The sequence below is a fragment of the Aythya fuligula genome, chromosome 3, assembly GCF_009819795.1.
Source record: "Aythya fuligula isolate bAytFul2 chromosome 3, bAytFul2.pri, whole genome shotgun sequence".
Classification (NCBI taxonomy): Eukaryota; Metazoa; Chordata; class Aves; order Anseriformes; family Anatidae; genus Aythya; species Aythya fuligula.
Window position 1 is genome coordinate 50,014,313 of NC_045561.1, and position 26,307 is coordinate 50,040,619.

A 26,307-nucleotide genomic window follows, 5' to 3' on the forward strand; every position below is an offset into this window, starting at 1 on the left:
AGTTGTGCTGTTCCATAGGTCTTTAATAAATAATCTGTGAGCCTGCCAAAGACCATGCTGGCTTCCAGATGCAGGAGGAACTCATCATATTATTACGGGCATGGTCAATGGCGCTTTTTCTGAAATGGATGAATTTACAAACACTAGACAGTTTATTTCCAGCTGAGGTTATGGCAAGTCCTATCACAGCTTTTTCTAGGGACTGACCCACTAATTAACACATGCTCTCCATTTCCTTCTTGCTTACAGTGTACTCCAAGTAAGCTGCAGAAATATCAAAAAGTTCACCTGAAGCTGGAAGTCCTCCTTGGATTTTTCACCAATACAGATTAATGGGGAAAAGAAAAAATCACAGATGTTTGTCTGGCAAGAGCTCACAATCTAAAGAACCTGAGCAGAAGCCAGAAAAGGTTCCAAAACTCACTTGGAGCTGTGGTTACACTGTCCTGTCCAATGCAGTTAAGTAAAACAACCTGAATAAGATTAGTTGAAAAATGTATCCCAGCTTCTTTCTATTCATTGCAAAGAAATGTTTGGCAATTCAGTCAATTCTGACTCTGCAGTGTGAGTGACTAAGCACCATTAAGAAGTTCTCAGGAAAGCTAATTCTCTTCATTAGTCTTCAAAGACTGGGTTGACTGACTGTCAAAAGCTTTAGTGAGGTTACAGGCCAAGCAGAGGTCTCAAGGCCCCTTCTGGTGGTCCTTTCCTCATCCATGTTGATTAGTGCAATAATTATAGTGTGCAATTCACCTGAAGTACATGAACTTCTCTGGATACAACCAGTAACACTTTTGGGTGTACATACGAACTAATGAAAAACACCGTGAGAAGACTTGTCCCTTTACTACCTACCCACTGCTCTGGGATTATTCTACCAAGTCTTAGCATGCATTATAACTGGGTGAGATTTTACTCATTCTGGTTTGTGCAGGACTGCTATCATTCTATCCCCTCTTCATGCTAATGCTTTGGTGGTTTACCACAACCTGCCCCTGAAAAAAAATAAAGACCATAAGCATGGTGATGGCTGCATTCCAGTTATCCATAAAGTTATGGTGATTATCTTGAGGCAAAAGACCCACCAAGCGAAGTCTGACCTACACCAACTGTGGTCTGTGGGACTGCATTGGTACGTATACCAATACTACGTGCACCATGCCTTAAATAAGTACAAGGAATAGTGTTTGCCAATGTGGTATCCGTAAGATATGGATCAAGAAATGAGCAAGTGAGTTTTTCTCTCCTTTTCAAGAAGCAGTAGATAGGATGATCAGTAAGAAAAGACAGGCAAAGAAGACTAAAACCAAGTGGATTCGTTTGGTAGCAGGGATTTGCGTAGCCCATGAAGATGCTGGGGGCTGACTCATGAACATTTAACAGTGGCTCTGTCACAGGCGGATCCTGTCACAGTAGAACACAAAAGTGGTTGCAATCTAGTTGGGTCTGATTGCTTCATCCTCAGCTGTGTAAGTCACTCAGGCTTTGGACGGGGCTATAAAATATTGGCAAGAGATTTCAGATATCAGTGTCCGGAAGGTCTGAGCAGGCAACATGAACTAAGGAAATTAGGCAGAATCAGTCTGTTTTGTAAACAGGATGTGGCTGTTGGGTAAGAGCAGGAGACCTCAAAGAAGCTCTGAAACACAGCAGCTAAATCTTGAGAGATAATTGGGATGCTTGCTATAAAACCATAAAATGAAAGTCCTACTACTGTTCCCACTGGTATCCCAGTACAACAGAAGATTGTCATTCACTTTTTAAAGGAGTTGTACCAGAAAGCATTGGCTTGTTGAATGGCATTGGCTACAAAGTGTGAGAGAAGAGAAATGCTGTTGTCTCAACCGTGTATATGTTGTAATATATACCTTGCATAAATGTTTGTAAGTATTGGTACAGTGTTACAATAATGAATGAGGTCCTCCTTGCTTTCAGTGTTAATCTAAACAGAAAATGAAATGCAATCTCTACTCAAGTATATACAATGCAGGTAAAGAATGAAGTCAAGGGCCAAATACACTGGAGGGAAAAATAAAAAAGCGCAGTATGCAAAAAGATGGCTTTTAAAGGCCTTTAATTCTTCAGCAAGCTTTGAAGTTGTTTTCCTTAACAATTTCTATAAATAATTAACATAAATAATGAGAGTAGATGTGATATGAATCTTGTAGCTAGGAATGCTTGTAGGGCCTGGCCTATGCTGATAACAGGACCCAGATGGACTATTAGTTACATTCTTAGGGTTATACAGGTATGCATTATCAACACAATGTGTGTGGTAAACACAATCAGTGTTTACCATTCAGTCAAGCATAGTTGAGTTCCAGAAGTTTTCTTCCCAATGTAGCGTACTGCAATAAGCACATGTGAGTAGTTGGAAAAAAAACAGACATTATTTCTGTAACTTACGGACTCTTAGATAAAATATATGATGGATGATTAAAGACATTGAAAATACACACACTTCCCTCTTAAAATGAAATAAATTTTATTATCAGGTATTTAATGAGGCTTATTTAAGTCTACTTTTATTTATTTGAGGATTTTTGTCATCTCTGGAAACATTCTTCCACATGTTCACCAAGGTGATTTGAGGAAGTGTCCAACAGTCCTGGTTACATAGGTGAAAAGCTCTGTCAGTTCATAAGAGTATGTAAGCGTCCTGGTTTCTTTTGAATGTTTATACACCATACACCTGCTGGGAATATGGCTTTAAACTGACATGGGGTTAGAGGTCTAAGAAGTCTAAGAACTTTTACTTTTGAGGTTATTATTGTGGGTGCATCGTAACTATTTTGCAGCATTCTGATTGCGCTTATTTGTCTGTGCACTGTCACACCGAGTGTGCTAATAGTGCATGCCTGGCTTTGGGGCTGAAGGCACCACCTGTAAATGCCATTTTACTGCGGGCTGAGCCTCCTGCTCAGGCATTCCTGCTGCAGCTGGGTGGCTGCAGGCCCATGTCCTGAGCCACATCTCTACAAGCTTTCCTCCAGAGGTGATAACTGATGGTCCGGTTTGTTTTACTTGACTGATCTGAGTCACGAATAATTGCCGTCAGCGACACACCATGACTGAGGGGGGAACACCAACCACCACCTGCGCCACTCAGGGCACAGTCCAGGAACGCGACCTACTAATGAAGGCAAAACAAAGGCCGGGCACAAGCCGGCAGCCCCCAGACGCTGCGTGCCGCTACCGGCGCCACTCGGGGGAGGCTGTGAGGAAGCGCGGCCGGTAACGGCCACCACCGCCGCCCCCTGCTCCCTGCTCCCTGCCCAGAGGCGGCGCGGGGCTCCCGTCCCCGCTGCCCCGCCGCCGCCGCCCTGACGGCCCCGTCCCCATCCCCATCGCCCCCAGCACCCCGGTGCCCGCTCCCTTCGCCGCGGCGCTGCGGGGGGAGCGGGCACCGCCACATCCGGGTGCCGGCCCTGTGGGGACGCATGCGCGGCCACTGCGAGCCCTGGCACCGCTCCTCCTCCTCCTCCTCCTCCTCCTCCTCCTCCTGCTGCTGCTGCTGCTGCCGCCGCCGCTGCCCCCCCGGGGCGCTGCGCTGCGCTTCCGCGTTGTCAGGCAAGGGGGAGCGACCGCGAGGCGGCCCGAGGAGGAGGAGGGAGAAGGAGGAGGAGGAGGAGGGCTGGGGGAGGAGGAGGGCTCGGGGAGGCTGGTGGCTGCGGGGGCGGGCGGCGGCAGCAGCCGGGAGAAGCCCCGCCGGTGACTGGCTGGCGGCACACGCAGCTCAGCTCCGAGGGGGCGGAGGGAGGGAGGGAGGGGAGGGCGCTGCGAGGCGGCGGGGGGGGCCGAGCAGGGACTGCGGCGGCGGGCGGGGGGCCGGGTGGCACCATGTGAGGCGGCTGCGCGGCCGGGCGCGGAGGCTGCGGGCGGCTCGGCGGCCGGGAGGACGGGGTGGGACGGGCCGGGGCGGGCCGTGAGCCCCCTGCGGGCGGGGCCGGGCCGGGCAGGGCAGCGGCAGCGGCAGCAGCAGCACAGCACGGGCTGACCGGGCGCCGTTTGCTTGGCTCCAGCCGCCGGGCCCCGATGAGGAGCGGCGCTGCGCTGCCGGACTAACGCGTCGCCCTCCCGCGGGGGCTCGTCTGCCGCCGGCGGGGCGGGGGGAGCGGGCGGAGCGGGCGGCGGCGGCGCTCCCCGCTCGGCTCTGCCTCGGCGCCGCCGCGAGCCATGAGGAAATTTAACATCAGGAAGGTGCTGGACGGCCTGACGGCGGTCTCGTCCGCCGCCTCGGCGTCGTCCGCCGCGCAGCAGCAGCAGGCGGGCAACCGGGAGAGCGAGATCCAGGAGACGCTCCAGTCCGAGCACTTCCAGCTCTGCAAGGTGAACGCCCCGGGGGGACGGGGGGGAGAAGCAGCGGGGCTGCGGGGTGCCCGCGAGCAGCTTGGCCGGAGACTCGCAGGGCTCGATGCCCACGGGGTGCGCCCGGGCTTCGTGGGGAGAGCGGGGTGGAGGATGGAGGGAGGGCTGGGGGAGGGAGGGAGGGAGGGATGCCCGGCGGCATCGCGGCCTTCAGCGGGAGCTGGCGGGCCCCGAGGAGCGGGGTTTGGGGCGCTGCGTGCCGGGGAACGCGGCTGCCCGCTGCCTTTGCGCCTGGAGGGGGCCGGAGACGTTCGTGGTGCTGTGGCTGCAGTGTGTTGCCAAGTCGCCGGGGCTGCTGTTGCAAAGGTTCTCCAGAGACGGAGGAAAAGTTCCCCTTTTTTTTTTTTTTTTTTTTTTTTTCATTTGCTCGCGTGTGATACAATAACTGCAGTTAGTGCCCGTACGCTTTTGGAAAATGATGCAGCGAATTAATCCGCCAGCTGTACCTAGAGGAATACAAACTGATTTGAATATCAATACCCATTTTTATCTTTACAGTGCACCCGTGGCCTAGCTTGATATGGCTGAGCTTGTTTGTGGATTCGCCTCCTTGTTTTATCTAGTATTGCAGGTGTTCCTGCCACTTTTACAAGTTGCTCATGAAGGACACGGCGAAGAGCAGGGCTATTGCTGCTTAGATTTTATTCACAGTGAAATACCGAGAGTTGTGAGCTATGCCTGCAACTTCACTGAAGTAAAAGGAGTCTATCTGAAGTTCGCTATGAGGTCCTAAAATAACCCTGAGTTAAACTAAAGGTTTTGCAGTTGAAAAGCCAGTGTTTGTGTGGCTTACGTTGCATACGTCTATAGTAGAAGTCAGAATAGATAATGCTTTTATTCTTGATTCTGATTAATTGCAGCCTGAGAAGTGTAATGGGGTTGTTGTGTGGTTGATTAGCCAAGACTAATTTGGTAATCAGAAACCCAGATGTGCCAACTGCTTCGTATTAAGAAAGAATCCCTTGGTTAAGGAGGCTTGGTTTGTTTTTATGGCATGTTTTCTATTTGTCTGTTTTCAGTAGCATTTATTTGTTTGTTTTGAGGGGAAGCAGAGGTTGAGAGAGATGCTCTGTGGAGGTTGGGTTGATTATTTATTGTTGTTTTTTTTTGTAAAGGTGATGAGAGAGTTTGCACTGTCATGTGGGGCCTGTTGGAGTGAAATTGAAGAAGCTCTGACAAGCAGGTGTAGCAATTTGTAACAGTTCTAACAACAAGTCTGGCTTTGTTGCCAAACTTCCTAGGAACATCACAGGTTTTAATGGGTTAGTGCCATTCTTAGGACTAAAATAGGAGTATTCAGAGGATGACATGGATGGAAAAAAAAAATCCATGTTGATACAGTCTTTGTACAGAAATAATGCAACATTCACATTAAGTTTCAGTAAGTATGACTGTCATTTGGTGATCAAGGGTGAATGACTGGACCAACTTTAAAAAAAATCTTTTATAATTGGTGAATATAGGACAGCTGTTATTCTCAATCTGTGGGTTCCTTTCTTAATTGTGATTAATGCTGAATCCTATTCCCTAACATATGATATTGATTCTGTTTATTTTTGGTCTGCTGCTTGTCCCATCATTACTACGATGCTCTGACTTGTTAGACTGTGCGCCATGGTTTCCCCTATCAACCTTCAGCCCTGGCATTTGATCCTGTTCAGAAAATACTGGCCATCGGGACTCAGACTGGAGCATTAAGGCTGTATCCTTTCCTATTCTGAAAAGGAAATTAGCGTACCTCACACAAGTCATGTTTTGATTCAGCTGCTGGAGCCTTTCAGGTGTGGTGGGAACCAGGTATGCAGAAGGGGGGGAAAAATCTCTGTTTTCTGGTGGTGGGTGGCCTGGCTGTTCTGCTTGTTATGTGTCAGTTCAGGTTGTGTTAATGCTATGAGGTATGGCTGCTTAGTCCCCCTTATCTGCAGTTAATATATACATTTTGTAGAGGATTACCTACACGCTGACAAATTAGAAGCACAGTCAGCTGCTATAAAAAAAAGACCTGTCTGAGGGTCTGTTTCATTTTCTGCTATAACCCCTGGAATTATAAAACTCCATGCTACTTGTATTTATTATTTTTATATTTTTTTTTTGTGTCTTGCTCTTGAGAGAAATGTTGTAATAGTGTAGATCTTCTTACTACTGTATTGCCAAAAGGTAGTTTCAGGTGGGGACGTTAAAGGGTGTGGGAACAGTATTTCACTAATAGTTTGTAACTGACAGAGATGAGCAGATTAAATTCATGGAATAAACCAACAGTAACCCTTCTTCTTCATGTTCAATAAAAAGTGAACTGTCCATATGCTCAAAGCCATATGGTACCACATCCGTACTGTACCACCCAAGCCACATAATAACATATGTGTTTAAACTTTTATTTTAAAAGAAGGTGCCCTGTAGATCCTTTAATCCACACTAACATTACCTAAACCTTACTTTGCAACAGAGTAGAATGAGTTGATTTCTCTCTTGTCCTGGAATTGTCTGAATTCTGAGAATTTTTGGAGAAGGCTTAGCAATCTTGCTAGAAAAATCGAGTTAATTCTCTTTCAACTGCAGGTAAATGTCATCATTCTCTTTCCTTTGTTAACTATGTTACTCTACAAGTGGACATTTTGTTTCCTTCTGTAACATCAGTGTTCTGTCTAAGGTTAACTGTCTTTAAAAGGTTGTCTTTGACAAGTGGAGAAGTTCGAACTTCAGTATTGAAGAAGAGGTTGAACTGAAGTAACTTGTATGAAAGGAATATTTCTTGTCACTTATCTTTGACTACACCCGTGAATTGCTTTCTAAATAATCAGGAGAAGCCTAGCAGGATTGCAAGGGAAGCATCGGTTGCTGTGAGAGGAAGCAGTAACATGAACAGAAAATGTTTCCTAAGGGAAGAAGTTTCATGCTGAGACCGAAACATTTGTGTTCCACTAACTTAGCCAGGGTCAGCATCTATCTCAGTGCTGACTTTCAGTCTTGGAAGAACTGTTTTAAAGCCCTCCATTTAGCCTGATGGGTTAGCCCAGTAACCCAACAGCGCTGCAGAGGTTGTATCTCCTGTGATTACTTGCTTTTGGGTAGGGATAGGTGCAGGCAGAGGGGATAGATTCAGATACACTGTAAGTGTAAAACCAGGTTCACTTTCTGCCTAGTGAAACCTAGGAAGACTACTCTTGGGAAGGAGTGGAACTTGCAAGAGCTATTTATTTCACCCTACTGCTAATGGACAAAAACTGAACCTCAAAGTTATTGGTAACTATAGGATATCTTACCTGCTGAGGCTTTTACTAATGATAAATTACGTGCAAGGATTCATTGCATGTAATCTAAGCCACGCTCTCTTTAGAGCTGCAGAAGTGTGTCTTAATTGAAATGAGGTGTGAACTAGGAAGACTGAGAGCGAATAAAGAGGTATTCATTGAGATCTAAATTCTAAGTGTAAGGAAAGTCAATCCTTATTTTCCTCTTCTGTTGTGAGGATATAGAAGTAAAGGAAGGATAATGCTTTCTTCCTTCATTGTCTACTGGCGGATGGGAGTTGAGTATTAGTGTTTTTCTTTAGTCTTCAAGTATGGATGCAGCTTGTCAGGCTTTCAGTTCCTTTCTATTGTAAATAGGTGATCTGAGTAATTGCAAAGCAATGGGGTGTTTTGGTTTTTTGAAAGGGTATTAAAGATAAAATGCTCATAAGAAATGTAGTAACCTGGTTTAAATTTAATTTATGTACTAGTGAATACTATAGCCCTGATTTACTTACAGCAATTTATGAGCTAGTCCCTTCTTAGAACATGTTCTCTGCATTTGAGCAGTTTTCAATTCAGTTATTTTAACTTCAGTGTTGTCTATAAAAGGTTAATGTGAGCAGGAATGTTCTCAGTCATGCTCCCATCTCGTTCTTAATTTTGAGGACTCTGTAAACAGTGGAAGAAAAAATGCATTGCAATGCACAAATACTGCTATCTCTACTATTGGTACAGTTACATGTTACAGTAGAACTAAAGCTTTTTCTGAAGAACCAGAATTTGTCAACAGAAATACAACGGGAGTTCACTGATTTAGTATATTTATCAATTAGAGGCAAATAAAGACAAAATAGCATCAACATGATATTAAGCTCTGAGTCCACAATGTAATTGTGAAAATGGAAATACCGAAGTACAGGTTGCATGTTTCTCTAATCAGATTGTTAACAAAGTACTAATTCAATTTCCAATGTTTGTCCCTATCCTAAGCTTGACCAGTTAAAATCAGAAGAGCACTGTGGAGTTGGTGAGTTAGCATGCAAGAGATAGAATGTCACCATTTCATTCCCATGACCAGCAGTTGGTTCTAGACCTTGCAGTTTTAAGAGGGAGAGGAGTCCATAAAGTAGTAGAAAGAAACTTTTTTTTATACGAAAGTCACTGAAGTGGTAGTTTAGTAGTATTCACTAGCTTAATTTGAGCTGCTTATAGCTTGTATCCTGCCCCCACCCCCTTTTAAAACAACAAACAAATCAACAATGAAAAAAAACAACTTACTGTGTATTGGGAGAAGTTACAAAGTGTGTACATGTATAGCTTAATAGAATACAAACCTGGAGAGGTGTCAGATCCTGGACCTTCTGCACTTGACATAGAACAGCCAGGTGGCGTGAACATCCTCCCTGACATTAGGACCTGTTGAAAATAATTGAGCAGTTTGATTTTGTGTTCTGTATTTCAGGAGAAATTGAGTGATGCGATAGGAACAAGAGCAGAAGTGCACTTTGGAGCAGCATTAAAAACTTGAATTTGCTTATCTTGTCCATACTCGCAATTATCCACTCGCTGTGATCCAGCTGTTCCTCTGTGTTCATTGTGTTGATCGAAGGATGCTCATTCTAGCTGTTTGAGGTGTCTTGAGTCTTGCCTGGTGGCCTGGCCTTCATGTGTGGCGTTTCTACCTCAGGCTTACTGCAGTGTTGGATGCTCGTGAATGTATTCCCCACAAGGAACAATTTTCTCACTATTTATACATGTCAAATTTCAACAGCAGCATAAGCTTCTGGGGACCTCACCTGTCACTGCAGGCCAGTCTCATCAGCTTCTCCGTATGCAAAGCCATTTAGCTGTTGTTACAAGTGTTGCTATCACCTTCTGGTCTCCTGTCCCAGATGTGTTGGATATAAAGCTGTAAGATGTTCATCTATCTTTTGTTTCTTTCCTGAGCATACATCAACCGTTACAACAGGACACACAGTCCAGAATTTTAAGGAAGTTTCCTGCCTAACAACCATCTGTGCTTTACTTTCCCAGCACATACCAAAACCTTCTAATGAGTTGGGTGTATGTACTTAAGGTCTTACTTACCTGCATGGCTCAATGGGGCAGACTCTCTGTTCCTTGATATCCTGATGGCTTGCAGTGTCACGGGTAATGGTGCTGCTTCTGTGCTCTTGTTTACTCTCACTCTTCCACTTGAAAGTCCCTCTAGGAGTCAAATGTGACCTGACTGCAATGGCATTTGTGCAGTGAAGAGGTTTGATAAACATGAAAAACACTTTTTCAGGATTTGTTGGGACTTGGAACGATGTTTCCTGAAAACTTTGTAACTAGTTGTGCAGAGCCCAGGCCTTAAAAACAAACAGGGAAGCTCAGCTGACTGTGATTGGAGGTAGGATAAGCTTTGAGGCGAGAGCAGATAATTTGAAGGAAACTTGCTGCCTGCTGTTTAACTATTCTGTCTTAAACAAGGTAGTTCAGTTCTCTGTGCCTTAATTTCTCTATAGCAAAACCAGGACAGTAGATCAAGTAAGTCACATTTTAATTGTCTGCCAACATGAATACAGCATTTCTACTGGTGCTTCACGTCTTTAATAAACATTCATTTGGAGCTTGCAGCTCAGCTTCTCTCATGACTAAGAGTCTGAAAAGACCATTTCCATGAGAACTTCTTGAAAAGGAAGGGGATACCCATACAGTAAATGTTATGCCTTCCACACAGATCAAATTGGCCATGAGTCTTTATTTCCAAGCAGAATAGGTTCTTTACTTAAAGAGTGTTTTTTCCTGTTGCAATCTCTGTTCACAGGAAGGAGAAAAATTAGGTTGTTTGTCATTCTGTCATTAAATAACTGAAGATCCCAATCATTCTGAATGTCAGCATCTGTTCATTTCCCCCCATTCTTTTCAGCAGTAAAAGAAGTCTCTTACGTAAGCAAATGGCTGAAGTTTTCATATATCTGAGGCATATAAAACTTATTTTCTGTGACTTCCATTCTCTGGCCTTTGTGAGAAGATCTCACAACTGTAATTCTTTGATCAAAATAGCTCAAAGCCTGGATGTGCGGTTCCTTGCAGCTTCTGATGAAATGTTTGTTACAGCATCTGAATAGTTCTTCTGTGGATGTGTACCATAAAATTCAAGCAAATCAGTGAAGTCTCTAAAGTTCTAACAAATTTCTATGTTAAACTTGTGACATTATATCCATTAACAATACTTTTTTTTCATTTGCATTGTTCAAACTACAGAAGGTAGTCTGATTATTTCCCCCTCATACTGAAATATCAACAGGAGTTGTTTTTTTGTTTGTTTTGAAGTAGCTGAATACCTGCTCTTTCTTCTGTCAGAAGGGCAGCAGGGAGATGAGTGGAGTTCTTTTTGCAGTATTCAAAGCGAAGACTTCAGTTTTTCAGACCAGGCATCTAACTGTGAAGTTGGCAGTGCTTCAAGTGAGAGACTGGATCAGATAAATTTGAGAGGTTGTGTCCAACCTAAATGATTCTGTGATTCTACTAAACTCAAACTAAACTAATGTTTTTTGGAGTGTCAGGTTTTTGGCATGTGGATGTTGGAAGAGAATGGTTTCAATCCGTGCCCACATTCTTCTGGACTTTGAACAAATGTTTCTGTTTGAAGAAGAGTGCATCAGTAAAGCTTCTAAAAAATATTGCAGTACTGTCATGCCAGAGCAACTCTGTGATTACCTATTAATGAGAAAATGTTTTTTGGATACCTCACCACCCAATTCACATAGAGGAGGAGTGTTTTTTTTTAAAGTACTTTGGTTTTAGCATACATTAATCTTATCACATTTTCATTTCTTTAAACGTTACCACATTTCTTATCACATCTTTCAGCACTTAGTTCACATGAATATCATCAGCTCTCATACAGCTTGCTTTTAATGGGGGGAAAAAAAATTCCCATCCCCTAAATGAAGAAAATCAATCAACCTTTGGATACACTGGAGTGAAATATGATCAAAACGATGGTATGGTGTGATGTGTAACTCTTAGAAATGCAAAGAATTATAGAGAGCTAGTCCTACAGAGAGAAAGCTTTGACTGAATTCTTCACAATGTATAGGGTGGTTTACTTTTAAAATTTATAGTTATTCGTGCTGGGAGACTTACTGATACTTAAAGTAAGAAAACTGCGTCATCCGTTTGAAGTATTATCTCGTCTTGTAATTCTGAACAAGAGCTTGCAGTGATCACTGTTGTTCATAAATACCTGAAGTATAATTGTGTTAAATCTCATACTATAGTTTATGAAAATGAATTTTATAATGAAAACTTTTCATCCCTGTTGTAGCTATATTACTGACAAAGTGGAAACCTAATGGACGTAGCCTTGCAACCTGAAACTTGCTGGGTCATAGTGAGCTTGGGGAAGGGAATATCTTCTGGAAAACAAGTGAAGTTTTCAAGGCTGCAGGCTTTGCTGTAGCACCAGCAGGGTCTGTTTCCTCGGATCTTCTAGCTGTCTGTGAAATGCTGAGGTGATGCAGTTTTGTGATCTGATGGTTTTTTGTCCTCACAGCACTGAACCAGAATTTTAGGGTAAAATGTAACAGGGAATTAGACAGCTGGGACCCAGCTTAGGCTTTCAGGTTTCTGGTACAGTGCCCAACTCTTAATTCGACATTTTACTGGATTTGTTCTTTCTCAGTCGCTGTGGAAGGGCTTTTAGAACTGAAATAGCATTATTGCTGCAGGAGAAGAAATGAGCAGTTTTGGTAGTCATGGCTGGAATAACAGAAGTGGCTCATGATTTGAGATGTGATAAAGCTTGAAAGCACAATTTAAGATCGTAAGCCCTTTCTAACAAAACTTCCTGTTTGTCAAAAATGTTGTAACTGCATTAGATTTCTTTTAAGTGTCCAGCACATCTGTGTTTTTTAAAAAGAATTCACAAGGTAAAGCTAAATGTTCTTATGGAGTGCCTTTATCACAGAATGGTTTGGGTTGGGTGATCCTTGGTTAAAGACCACCCAGTTCCAACCCCGCTGCTGTGGGCAGGGACACCTCCCACCAGACCAGGTTGCTCACAGCCCCATCCAGCCTGGCTTTGAACACTTCCAGGGATGGGGCATCCACAGCTTCTCTGGGCAGCCTGTTCCAGTGCATCACCACCCTCCGAGTGAAGAATTTCTTCCTTATATCTCATCTAAATCTCCCTTCTTTTAGTTTAAAGCTGTTACTCCTTGTCCTATCACTACGCTGCCTGATAAGGAGCACCTCTCCTGCTTTCTTGTACGGCCCCCTTTAGGCACCAGAAGGCTGCTATAATTTCTCCCCAGAACCTTCTATTCTCCAGGGTGAACAACCCCAGCTCCCTCAGCCTGTCGTCATAGGAGAGGTGCTCTTGGTCGTCTTTGTGACCCTCTGGACTTGTTCTAATACTTCCATGTCCTTGTGCTGGGGGCTGAACACAGGACTCCAGGTGGCGTCTCACAAGAGCAGAGTAGAGGGAGCAATCACCTCCCTTGCCCTGCTGGCCACACTGCTTTTGATGCAGCCCAGGATAAGGTTGACTTTCTGGGCTGCTACTGCATACTGTTGGTTCATGTTGAGCTTCTCATCAACCAGCAACCTCAGATCCTTTTCCTCAAGGCTGCTCTCAATCCATTCTCTCCCCAGTCTGTGTTTGTGCTCAGGATTGCCCTAACCCAGGTACAGGACCTTGCACTTGGCCTTGTTGAACCTCATGAGGTTCACCCAGGCCTGCCTATCAAGCCTGTCCAGCTCTTTCCAGATGGCATCCCTTCCCTCCAGCATGTTGACGACACCTCACAACCTAGTGTCATCAGCAAACTTGCTGAGGGTGCACTCAATTTCACTGTCCGTGTCACTGACAAAGATGTTAAACAGTGCTGGTTCCATTACTGACCCCTGAGGAGCACCACTCATTGTTCTTTGATTGTGACCATCCAGCTAATTAAAGTGACCAGAAGTGCCCTCAGTTACTACTTTATATGCATCTTCTTGCTCTTCTAGAACATCTGTTTCTTGATTTTTTTTATTTTTTTTTTTCCTGTGTTGTTTAGTGCTTTTGGAACAGTAAAAAAAAAAAAAAAAAAAAAAAAAAAGGGTTCCCGTAGAACATTTGTTTATATAGGGTAGTCTTTGTAGCACTTCAGTGAAAGAACAGAATCAAACCTGCAAATTGTTATGTGCCTGTTTGAAGTTAAACAATACCGGAAAACTTGAATTTTAGGAACATTGTCCTTAATCTTAGTTGTCTGGTAATGGTTTTGCATTTGGGGGAAAAAACAAACAAACAAAAAAAAACTTCTCAGTTCTGAGAGAGTAAATGTTGCAGTAAGTCTTTAATCCCCTGGGTCTTCTCTTTTCTTCTTGCTATTCCTGATTTGACCCGTCCTGGAGTGCACCGTTGAAATGATCATGCTAATTTATTTGAAAAATGCTGATTCTTAGACCTGCAAAGTACATCTGGTTAAGTAAACAAGACTCTAATTCTCCAGAGATCTAGTTCTTTGACACACAGAGTATTTATTTGTGTGCTGACCTGAGAAAAAAGTTTATGGTACTCATGAATGAAGACTGTGTATGAGAGTGCATTGCTTACCACTTTTTTGCCAGTACACTTCCATCAACTCTTACAGTTATCTTATTTTACTGAACTTAAGTTTGAGTTGTAGTATTGAAATTGACACTTGAGTGCTAATCAGGGCTATGCCTTGGCATAGGCTCTTAGTATTCAGCTGGTGGTGCTTACGTGACCTTTTGTGTCAACACTTCTGTTGTAGGCACTTGATAATAATAATACAGCTTGTGTTTATCAAAGAGAACACTAAGTTACTACTGGTGTTGACTTCCAGTGCAAATACACGTAAAGCTCTAACAATGCAATTCAAAGTACTGGCAGTGATATTTGCACCACTAAATTTAGGCAGAGTGTAAAATGAGTCTTAGAAATAGCTACAAGTGAAATATTCACTAATGAGGATTGTGGTAGAGTGGTAAATTTCCTTATTAGTTCATTTCTAAAATATGTAGCAATTCTCTCAACCTCTGGAGATTCATACTGAATCTAGATTCATCTTGATTTTTACAGTGGTTTCATGAAAGTACTCCTTTCGTGGCTATCATTTAGTCTGATCTGACACACTGATGTTCTGTTTGAGACTCTGCCACAAATGAGAACCATTTTGTCTTGCAGTTAAAATCTCTCCTTGGTAAGAGATGCCTGCTTTTATGTCTGAGATCTGTACAACCTGATGAAAGCCCTGGTCTGCATAGTAGTAGTTCTAACTTAATTGCTTCCTGCGCAGAGCTAGTCTATTTTAAATCTGGATAATTCTCTTTTTTTTTTTTTTTAATAATAAAAAAAAAAGTATGCTAGGTATTGATAGTGCTTATACTGAGATAAAATCAACTGTAACTCAGCAATTGATATAGCTTAAATTGTATTAGGTGAAATTTTTCACTTGTATTCAGGATATGGCTTCCCCAGTCATTTGTCTACAGTAATTCTACTCTGCATTGGTGTTTCTGTACTTAACATTCAGAGTGAATGAGAAATCCTTATCTTAAATGTCAAGAATAGTGAAGGTAGGTGAAACTTAAAATGGGTGTTCCCTGCTAGTGCAGAAAACAAAGTGCAAGATTAAATGTTTTGAGAAATGTAAGGTTATATTGACTGAGTCAATTAAAGCCTATGAAACTTTTTTTTGTAGTGACTCTGATCTTGAATTACTTGACCAAGTGCTGTGCAGTTTGAAGCACTGCAGTTTTCAAAGTTGTCTACCTGATCACTGTTCTACAGAGAAGTTTATCCTTGATAGGAATAACTAAGGCTACACTTGTTTATTTGTTAATTTCACCTAATGTCGTTGGATTTTTGTTTAATAAATGTCTTAATCAGGTAGTGACAATCTGTTTTCTGTCTGGGCAACTTGAATCTTATTTTCCTTTCATAATTAGATGAGAAAATCACAGTGGCCACTGCATGTCCAGAATAATTGTTAGCAGGTCCTGTTCAAACCAGACAGTGCTCATGAAAGCAGCATGGGTGGAGAGCAGATGGGGAGAGACTCAGGTTCTTCAGCAAGAAGGCTGCAGACTGCACTCACCCTTTCATGAGGTTTCTCCCAAGACCTAATTGTCTCATTCTGCTCCTGTGTTCTCCTGAAAAACATCCACAGGAACTGCCTTGGCTTTGGAAAGCAAGCAACTAAAGAAAGGATGCAGGTCCAAAGTAAGCAAGGCCCTTGTGGCTCTGCTTGGTGAGCTCCTGCTTTAGTTCATGTGATTGGTGCAGTTTCAAGCAGAGGGGTGCACTGCGTAGCCTCTTGAAGCTGCTTCCAGGCATGTACCCTGTATGCGTTCGATTAACACCAGATCTTTGGTTCATGCTAAAATGAAATATTTAACACTTAAGGAACAGCCAACTAAAGAGGTAATCCAACTGGTATCTAATGTTTTTTATTGCCTCCTCTGCTGAAGGTCCTGCCTCTTTGTGGCCTAGTAACACCAGCTCAGCAGAAGATGGACAAAAGCAATTTGCATTTTTCTACTTGCTCATTACGGGAAAAGAATAGAATGCTGTATTTTTGTGATCACTTAATGTTAAATTGATAGGATTAACTTGCTTGTATTTTTTTAGCATATGCTCAATCCAGTCTTACTACCTTGTTAAACAGGACAGATGTTCATCTTCACAGTTGAAAAACATTCTTGACTGAACTTTGTAGTGTTGGTATTAAAGCTTTAGTGATGCTTATTAATATGCAGAGTGAGCTTCATAACAATAATTTGCACAGCATTCCCTTTTGTACAAGTATGAAACTTGTGCAGTAAACTGGCACAGTGAAATTAGTTTCACAGCCACCTTTAGATGTCAGATAAAAAGCAGAGCCACCTAACAAAGCAAAATACAACTCTTCCCTCTACACCCTTGCCCAATAAATTCCCATTTAGGTGACTAAATATAATGAGATCTCTTGCTGGCAAGGTGAATATCTCCTCGTTTGTTAAAATAATTAGGTGGCAAACACAACATTTTGGGAAGAAATCCTGGTGAGTTACTGAATTTAGAGAAAAGAGATTGAATAGCCTACCTCTTTAAGGTAATGTCCCTGCCTTTTCATAAGGGCTGCTCACCAAAGGAAATAGTGTTCATATAGCAGCCATTCCCATTGAATACTCTGCTTTTTAAAAACTTATTTTGTATTTATTTCTGTTAATAAATAAACACAACAACAACAAAGCAAACAAAAGGCATGTAAGTTCAAAACTTATTTTTTCAATTCTCTACAGTGTGTGTGGCTGTTGACGCAGGGTACTTGACTGTTGTACCCGTTTTCTTTCAGGCACTGCCTATGGAGATATCAAAGTACTATGAATATAGTCCCAATTGCTTGAGCAGTGAAAGGGATTGTTTAAAAAGAAAAAAGTGGTGGGCAGTGACATAGAATGGAAGAATGAAATTTATCCATTCTGAGGAGGATGCTGTAAGGAAGAAGCAGCAGGAGTTAACTTCTATAACATTCTTTTCGTACTTCAGTAGCAAAGGACAAAAACTTGAGAACTATGGCAGTTTAAAAGAACTGTGTGTTTTGTTTTCCTTATGAATGTTCTGTCAGTAACTTCTAGATCAAATAAATGCTGTTCTTGGGGCAGAGGGTGGAGGTAAATTGTGGGGAGGTGGTGGCTTTTCCTGAGCAAATTGTCCAACTTTTGATCATACGTTTTTTGTTGTTGTTGTTTTTTTTCTGCTAGCAATTCCCAGTGGGAGAAACAGCACAACAGAAAGTGGTAACAGTGAAGTACACTTAGAATATACTGAAGAACTGCAGTTTTGCATTTTAGCAAATAAACAGAAGCAGTTCCAGCATTTTATGATCGTCTTGTTATACGTAACTAACAATGAGTTCTGTCATTTCCAGACCAGGATTTTGATGGCATTTGTGCAGCCTCTTTACCTCCTGTAGTTTTCAACAGAAAAAGTAACCGAAACTTAGTGAAGACATGTATTTAATGCAGGAAAGTTGCTTGTAAGACATACAACGTGGCACTAGTGGTAACAGCCATAAAGGCTTCTGTTACTGTGGATAGCAAACACAGCTCTGCAGTGCTAATATTTGAATGCGTTCGTATCAGTTTGATTCCCTGCTTTGTGGAAGAAAAGACCTGTATTTAGTGTAGACTTTTGATTTAAAACCAGCTCAATTATAATACCAGTGATTATAATTCCAAAGGGGCCAGTGGTGGTTCTGTGTAGTTTAAATTGCAAGTATTTGATAGTTACTAAAAATTGTAATCTTAATAGGTTTGCTCCATCCTAAAATAGCTAAAAATAAAGCTGTTAGTACTATTGCACCTCAGGGTCAAGTCATCTGCCTTGGCATAGTAAGCACTACAGGTGGTCAGTGTCACCACTTCAGAAAATCATAGAATATCCAGAGTTGGAAGGGACCCGTGAGGATCACTGAGTCCAGCTCTCCAGTTCCTCCAGGCAAACAGGAGCTGGCTACAGGAGAAGTACCCAGTGCATTTCATTTCATTTGACAGAAGTCGTAGAAATCCTTCGTTGAGGTTATGGGCAGGCTTTTATCCCTGAAGTGCTCAAAAATGACCTTAGCTTCTCTATGTCTAGTTGACCCTGACCTGGGTAGAATACTTACACACTTAGCTGTTACTTTGCTGAAACCCTTTTTAATAAGGATGGCTTCGAAAACAGGAAAAAGTGCTTGTTGCCTGCTTTCAGGTTAAATTTGGGTTTTTCTTTACAAATGTAGTCTTCCTCTATTTTCAAGACTGACCTGAGGAAAAAGATCAGCTCCTAGTGAGGCTGTGGAAACTTGGGAGAGTTTACTTCAATTCCAAGAGTGTTACTTAAATGTTTAATTCTTAAGTCCTTGGTATAATTTCATAGCAATTCACCTCTTTGAATTCAACTTGAATATAATATTTTATATTAAATACATTTAGAAACATGTAATACACTGGCCAGATTTGTATGCTGTTCTTACATAGCACATAGTGATGATGTAGAGGATGGTGCCGGAATGTGCGGCCTCTGGTTTGAGTCAGTGCAGTGGTTTCTGTGGTCGTCAGCTGGCTCTTGTCAGAGGAAAGACATCCTTAGCTGTGTGGCTGCACACACATCTTCAGTTCAGCTCAGTACTTTGCATGGTGATTGTTTTTACAGCACGCAAATTAAAATTCTCTAAGCCTGTACTGTCTAGTGGCAAGGGGATAATCCTTGCTGCTTAAGCAAAATTTGTCTGATGCCTAAAGAGCTGATGAAACAATTTCTGTGGTATGGCGTAATGTAAAATGCCAAGGGTGTTGGTGCGTTGGTGATGGTGAGTTTTGATGTCAAAGAAGCTGGCATGAAAACTTGAGTGTGATAACCACACTGTGATCAGTTAATGTTCCTGCCTTTTTTTTTTTTTTTTTTTTTGACTGTAGCTGAGGTTATTGTTGCAGTTAGAACAGAGTGCTAAGCAAGGTCAGAAGCTTGGTGCTGAGTAAGATTTGAGGGGGAAAACTACTTTGTGCCACTTAAAACACTATAGCATCTTAGCACAGTAGTTGTACCCAGACTTGACATTGAAGATAATAGGTGTGTTTTCTGTTCTAAACTTGGTTTATTCTACAAACAAACAAACAAAAAAGCACAAATACCCTTTAAAAGCGAACAAACACAACACAACTCTACATGTATTCTGAAACCTCTTGTTGGCAATTATATTAAGAAGCGTATTATTGTACATATTACAAATATACTTTTATATTTGTAATATAAAATATATATTTTAAATATAAATGTATATTTAAAATATAAATTTAAATTATAAATTTAAAATATAAATATAAAAATATAAAATAAAAAAATATAAATTTGCATATTTTATACAATATGCAATTTGGGGGGAAGTTTACTGCTAATGAAATTACTCAGTTGGCAATACGTGTTGTTAGTCTTTTTACTGTATTATTACAACACTTTTAAAGATGACCAGTGTAAATGCAGTCTGTGTGAGGGATGCTGAATCTCTATAAATATTTTCAGTTCCTACTAATAACTTTTGAAACACCAAGCAGCCTCAAGTATCTTCATAGCTCAGTGCTTGACTGTCTGTTACTCCTTGTTACTTCTGTGGTTGCCTTTATTAGTAGCCATTTTATAAAAATTGCCATTCCCTATATCATTTTTGTCCCTGTGTGACTGCAATGTGGGGGGTTGGCTGGCCTAACGTGGAGGTCTTAAATAAGTTCCTTCCTCACTTGTATTGGAGGAGATTGTTCTCCTTGAGGAGAGTGTTGCTGTTTTGCATGTTGGGAATTTTTTGTTAATAGAAATAATCTGCTTACCTTTCAGAAAAGAATAGTTGGTCTGTCTTTATCATAAATGTTTGCAGTTTTCTGTGTCTGTAGGTGATTTATTTTTCTCATGGAGTAACTTCAAAAATGCTGTTTCAGTTTTTGAGTGTTCATTGGTACAGCACTGCTTTTGTTATTTCATCATAGCACTTCGTGGTGAGTGGCCTCTTCCAGCACCCAGCCCAGATATGCTCTTGGCAACTATCTCAGGTGGTCTGGGCCTAATAATTGAACTTTCTTCTTGCTTTTCTGATTCAGGAGGATCAAATTTGCTTATATATGTGGCTTATGGGAAGAGATGGCACTTGGTTCTATTGAAAAAATTCTTTGTCTGTGCTGTGCAGCCCTGTTGATGTCAGAGTGGCTTTGAAGGCGACCTGCTCTCCCAAGTTTAGAGTTGCATGGACTTGGAACGTGTGGGGGGATTTGTTGGTGATTCCCGATTAATCAGCCTTTCTGGGAGGCTGGAGCTGGGACCTTGGCCATTCATGGGAAAAATGAGTAGTAATCAGACTTGTTGTGCTAGCATATCAAACGGATTTTGTTTGTAGCCCTTGGATGCAAAACTAGTTGGGATTGTAGGCAAAACACTTCTAGACTTGTAGCACTTGAAAGAAATAAAACAAGTCTGCAGGCAGTTTGCCCAATAAAGTTTTTTCTTAGGAGAAGACAGCTTTTTTTTTTTTTTTTTTCTTTATACATGTTTGAGTTGAGTTTAGCTCAAGTGGAGTTCTTTACTAGCAGGAAGGCTAATCCTTTTTTTCATTTTTTTCAGTTCCCACAGATGTCTAGAATGGTATATGTGCAACAGGGTTGCTTGTTCCTGCTTAAAGGGTTGACGTTCTAGTATGCCCACATCTGAAGGAAGTAATAAGCTTTGAATGATATCTTGTAAACATGGTATTTACATGTATTCTCTTTGAACTTTTCTACCTAATTCTTGGGGGGAAAAAATTTCCCCCCTTGTTTTTGTTTTTATTTTTCCTTCTAGCGTACATTTAAGAACATCATCACAGTATGACAGGCTTGGTATGACAGATACCAACTTAAATGCTTATTGTATCAGCTTATATTTGAGCGTCCCACGGTTTTTATTCATTACCATGTACAGCATATGTAAAACTACTGCATGTTGCAACTTCTAGTGATTTCGGTATTTGGTTAAGAGCTGCAGCAGCGGTTTCTTGGAATATTTTTTGATGGAAGGCATTACAGAAGTGAAGCTTAACAAATGTTTTCACTTTCTTCTTATTTCTGAGTAATAAAAATCCATATAATACTCAGTGTTTTAAAAAATAAAAGGGGGGGGGGGGGGGGGGAGGGTTAACTGTACCCTGAGGGTTTTAAGCAGTGAATTACACTGTATCAGTGCAGGTTCTCCTGACGTTCGGCAGGTCTCAACTCACTAGGCTGGATTCAATTTAAAGGTCTGAACTTGCTGCTTCAAAACCTTTTTGAGTTTGGGTGGGGAGTCCTGTTCCAGAGACCTCTGCTCTTGCCTGAGTCCCTAGATATTGTCGTGTTGTGGTATTTCTGCAGTACTGTTTTCTACAAAAATTTACCCAGACAAACTGAGAAACCCTCTGGCATCTGTAACTTCAGGCTTTGAAATTAAAACCTCAGTAAAGCTCTGAACTGGTCTGATAGCCTACTACAAACAGCAAGTGTTTAGATTTTCTTTGGGGGTGGAGTGGGAAGTAGTACTGGAACTAGTAATGATAATAGCAATTATTTGATTTTTAGAATTGCTGACTTTTGTGATACTTAAAACAGTGGTTGTTTACACCTCTTGGGGTGGCTCTCAAGAGCAAATGAGTTGCTGAAAAGATTCCAGTTAGAACCAAAATGCTCAAAAACCGATCCAAACTTCCTTATTTTTTTAACTGTAAAAATGCAATTAAAGGTAACAATTTCTTGAGGAATCCAGCTGGATTTCTCTTCAAGTAGATCTCTGTACAGCCTTGGTATTTATCTTTCCTTCTTTCTCTTTACCATTTTAAAAAAGGGGGGAAAGGTGAGGGAGAGAAGTGGTGGAAATGAAGATCTCTTTTGGCATTTGGAGAGCAGACTGGTAAGTGAAGGACACAGCAGCACTTTGCGTAGAAAGGAGAAGCTCTAGTCTTTGTTTCTGCAGCTTTTCTAAGACTATGCAGCAAGACAAATGCTCAGCTTTCTTTCCCCCCGCTCCCTGCATTGACCCTTTCCTTGCTCCTCATAAATCAGATTTCAAGCTATTAAATTTCAGTGCAGGCTTTTTTGAAGACAATCTCATTCTTGCAGAATCTGTGCTAGAAACTTCATTTAAGCTGCAGGATTGCGGAGGAACCTTGGAGGAGCTGGGCAGCAAAAGCAGGTATATTTCTGTGGGTTTTAGCCAGAGATGCATGTTGTCATATATGTTTTCCTTCGAACTGTTATATGAAGAGTTCAGTTTCCCCTTTCCTGGGACTGGAACAGTTTCAGTTATAGGAAAAGAGTTAAAGGATGAGGGTATTCCTTTACCTTTACCTGGGGAAAAAAAGCTGAGACGTTTAATTTGTGAAACCTGGTATCATATGGCTCTCTCTTGTAATAGAATTACCCTGTGTGTGGTAACTGTTGTTAACGGTGTGTGTAACAGTTTTCCATGACTGCAGCATTTTATGCAGAGCCTCTATTTTAGGATATTGAGGTAATGCTGGCCCTTTTGGTGGGCTCTGCATCTAATCTAGGTTTCTCTTCTCTTTTCAGCTTCCTATTTTCATAAAGCTTACAGGAAAACATTATCTGCAACACTTCTTCCTTTCTGTCAAACTTGAACAAAAATAATTCTTCAGCCTTAAAATGATTAAAATAGCAGATTACAAAGAAGTAAAACATTCTTGTGATAGCAGGGTGGATGAGCACTGCCTTAAATACCAGATATTACATGGAATCTGATGGGAACTGGAAGTGCACAAGGCCAAAAGATGAGCAGATTCTCTAAACTATCAGAAAAACCCACAACCAACCAAAAACAAAAAACAAAAACCCACCCTCATTTAAAGAAGCGAGGTGTGCAAGGTAGTAGTATATCTCCATGCAGTCAAATTCCACCTGGAAAAACTGCAGGAAACATGCTTAGGATAACTACTTTGGACTGGGCTGTTCTGTTCATGTTATTTTTTCCATCCTTTTGTAGTCTTAAAATGGGCAGTGGATACTTGCAGTGCTACAAGACTTTAATGAATTCTGTCCTTCCTAATCTTAGTAAGAGGTATGTTTGACATGCACAGCCATACCAAGCAGTAGTGCTGTGTTCATGCTCTCATGGGAATTCTGTTTAGCACAGGGTGATGCATTTCTTGTGGCCAAAGGAACTATCTGAAGTATACAAGTACAATGAGAAAGAGCAGGATTTAAGGTGCCATCTACAAAAAAAATTTAAAAGAAGAGCTGAGATGAAATAGGAAGCCTTCTATCTACTATATTCACGTTTCTGTAATATCAAAGAATTGAATATTGTTTTAAATTGATTTAATGGCCATCTATCTTTTTGACACTATTAATAAAGCTTAGGCTAAATCATGCCAAATGTTTACTAGTGATAGTAAAATAATGCCTAATCTTTTTTTTTTTTTTTTTTTTTTTTTTTTTTTTAGTAGAAGACCTTTTGGTCTTCTGCATTTCAGGAGATACTGAATTAAGGTTGCATAAGCAGCTTCGAGGAACAACTTCAAAGTTGTAGTCTTTCTCAGACTGGCTTCTGGTTTAAAAAAAAAAAAAACCCACAAAAATGTTTCTTCATGTAACAATGGTTACAGTGGAACAGTGTTTCTTCATGTATGGTTATTTTTGTGATAAGAAATGGACCTCTATGTAGTAAGACAAATGTCTGGACAAAATAGCAATGTGGAATTGCATTTTGGCAAAAAAAAGTAACAATGTCTCTTAATGTTTTTGCATGTAAAAAAGATTCATACATGGTTTCCTATGAAAAGTACCAAATATTAAATGCTCCAATGAGTATTTCAGGTTCTTACATATTAAAAAAATAAGCTTTGCAGCTTCAAGGTAATCATTTGTTTATTGCGAGGACAGTTTCCTTTCTTGATTTTTGTGAAAGAGTGCCATCTACTGAATTGCTTGAATTGTATCTTAGTTCTGTGTGGTGGTAATATTGAGCTAGCCTTCCATAAAACTGTCACTACTGCTTAGATAGCACTGAAATGCAAATATGCTGTGCAAAATTAGAAATTATGTTAATGTTGGAATTGTAATGCTCTCTGGTCTTATTCTAGGACAAAAGATTTAAAGGGTTAAGGAGGTAGAAGTGAAACTGGGACTCAGCAGGCTGGACTAGCTGCTGCTCAGTTTGGAGGGAGGGAACTGAAGGATGAGCTTAGATATGAATGAGGTTGAGATGAAATTCTAACAGTCAGTGTCTTCTGCCATGAGTATCTTGTGTTTTGTGACTGAAAAATAACTGAATAAGGTATGTTTGGCAGGCAAACGTTAGGGGAAGTATTTTAGATCATTCTGTCTTCCCCAAAATAAGGGGTGAGACATGTTTCTGGACCCAACAGTTGCTTTACTGTCAGAAATTGGCATTAATTGACAATAATTGATTGGGCAGGGATTGGCTATGTTCTTTGATAACATTAAGTTATTGTTGTAAGGTAATATATATGGTTCTTTATGCTTTTGTAAGTTAAACTAAATAGGTATATAAAAATTCACTTAACATCTAGTTCAGCACATTACATTTGCTAATGCTGTTTTTGGCAATATCTGTATGGAATATTTGGACACAGGGAAGAGAGCAAGCATAAAGTGGCCATGCCTTCAGTCGTGGCCAAGAAGCTATGAACATAAGAAGAAAAAGCCTGGTTAATTATTAATATTGTGATATAGCGTATGCTACCAGAAGGATGGATGAGATAGGATATTTATAATTAAAATTAAACAGTTTTAAATGGATGACAGATGAGCAGCATATAACAGAATAAAAAGATTTGCTTCTGAATTTTGATAAAGGTCTTTCAAAGTATGTAATGATTTGCTAGTTTTATTCTTCCGTATATAGTCTTTCCAAAAAAAAACTTCAGTGAGTTAGCAGTTACAACCCGTTTCAGTACATCTTGTGTAGTCAGAGGAACCATTATGCAAATATATTTGTAGCAATTTCCTTCTCTCTCCCCTTGTGTTCTGCCATTCTTCTTCCCTCCCATCCCAAGTGAATAAATGCCAGATAAATCTTTTTTTTTTTTTTTTTTTTTTTTGCATTGTTGGTGCTAAAATATAGCTTTTAGGCTTAAGTAGTAGGACCTGGATGAGATTCTGTCAGAAAACAAAATGAGTAAAATCAAGGAAATCCAGTAACCTTGTAGGGTTTTTGAAAAATTTGCTTAATCTAAATTGATGATTTTTGCCGCTTGAATTAATGACATGTATTGTTATCCGTGAATTAAATGTACGTAAAATTGTTTTTAATGATAATTCCTTTTTTTTTTTTTTTTTTTTTTTTTAGGTTGAGCTTTAATCCTGTTTTTACTACCTAGTTTACATCTTATTCTCAAGAAAGATTGCCTCTTACTGGCAGGCAGGAGAAAATTCTACTAAATACAGCCCTTACAGAAAATTTACTGGTACTTCTCAAAGCTGTTTGGGAAATGCTGTATTTTTGCCTATTTATGTAAGTAGCTTTGAAGTTTAAGTATTTTGACTCTTAGCTATTCTTTGCTAGAAAATAGATCTGATATAACTGCTCAATATCCACCATGGATCAGTTTCTGTGGAGGCTAGTTCAATAATTGACATATAATTTTGACATAAGCTAAGGAAAAGTGTTTTCGTTTTTTTTTTTTTTTTTACGCTTTAAAATTGCTACAACTGCCTGCCTATTTTCACCCTGTCCATGTAAGACTCTCTTTTTTCTGAAAACACTATTGAATCATTTGGCCTATGATGTTTAAAGGAGCTGAGGCTGTTTTCTGAACAAGGTGAATGCTTATGGATGATGATTTGCATTTATGCAGGAACTGATGTTATCAGTGACTGACTTGGAAGTTGAGAAATCCTCCTTCCAGGGGCTTGCCTAGTCACTGGTTCAGTGGAATTTCTGCAGCTGCAGGAGCAAGCAGCAGTAGTTCAGCCAATATGGCATTTGAAATAACAAGATTAAGATCTAAAATGAGCTGCTTGAATACCACATGTTCACAGAATCAGAATGGCTGGGGTTGAGGGGGCCTCTGGAGTTCATCTGGTCTAGCTCCCCCTGCTCAAGCAGGGCCACCTGGAGCAGATTGCCCAGGGTGTTGTCACCCTCTTTCGCTGATACTAATTGGACAAAGGAAATTCTGAGTTTAATTTTTTGGTTGTTTTCTACCCT

General features: G+C 40.9%; 1 protein-coding gene across 7 annotated transcripts in view; it reads left to right on the forward strand.

Annotated features, from left to right (window-relative positions):
• The first annotated feature begins 4,047 nt into the window (after positions 1-4,047).
• Positions 4,048-26,307, forward strand: part of STXBP5 (syntaxin binding protein 5) — a 111,995-nt gene continuing 89,735 nt past the window's right edge. For 4 of the 7 annotated variants that reach the window (XM_032185454.1, XM_032185455.1, XM_032185456.1 and 1 more), the window contains exons 1-2: positions 4,049-4,329; positions 5,973-6,070. In XM_032185454.1, coding sequence (XP_032041345.1) covers positions 4,177-4,329; positions 5,973-6,070 — 251 coding nt within the window. In that variant the 5' untranslated portion in view covers positions 4,049-4,176. Of the gene's footprint in view, positions 4,330-5,972; positions 6,071-26,307 lie in introns of all 7 variants that reach the window. The other 3 variants (XM_032185451.1, XM_032185452.1, XM_032185453.1) reach the window with 1 other exon arrangement.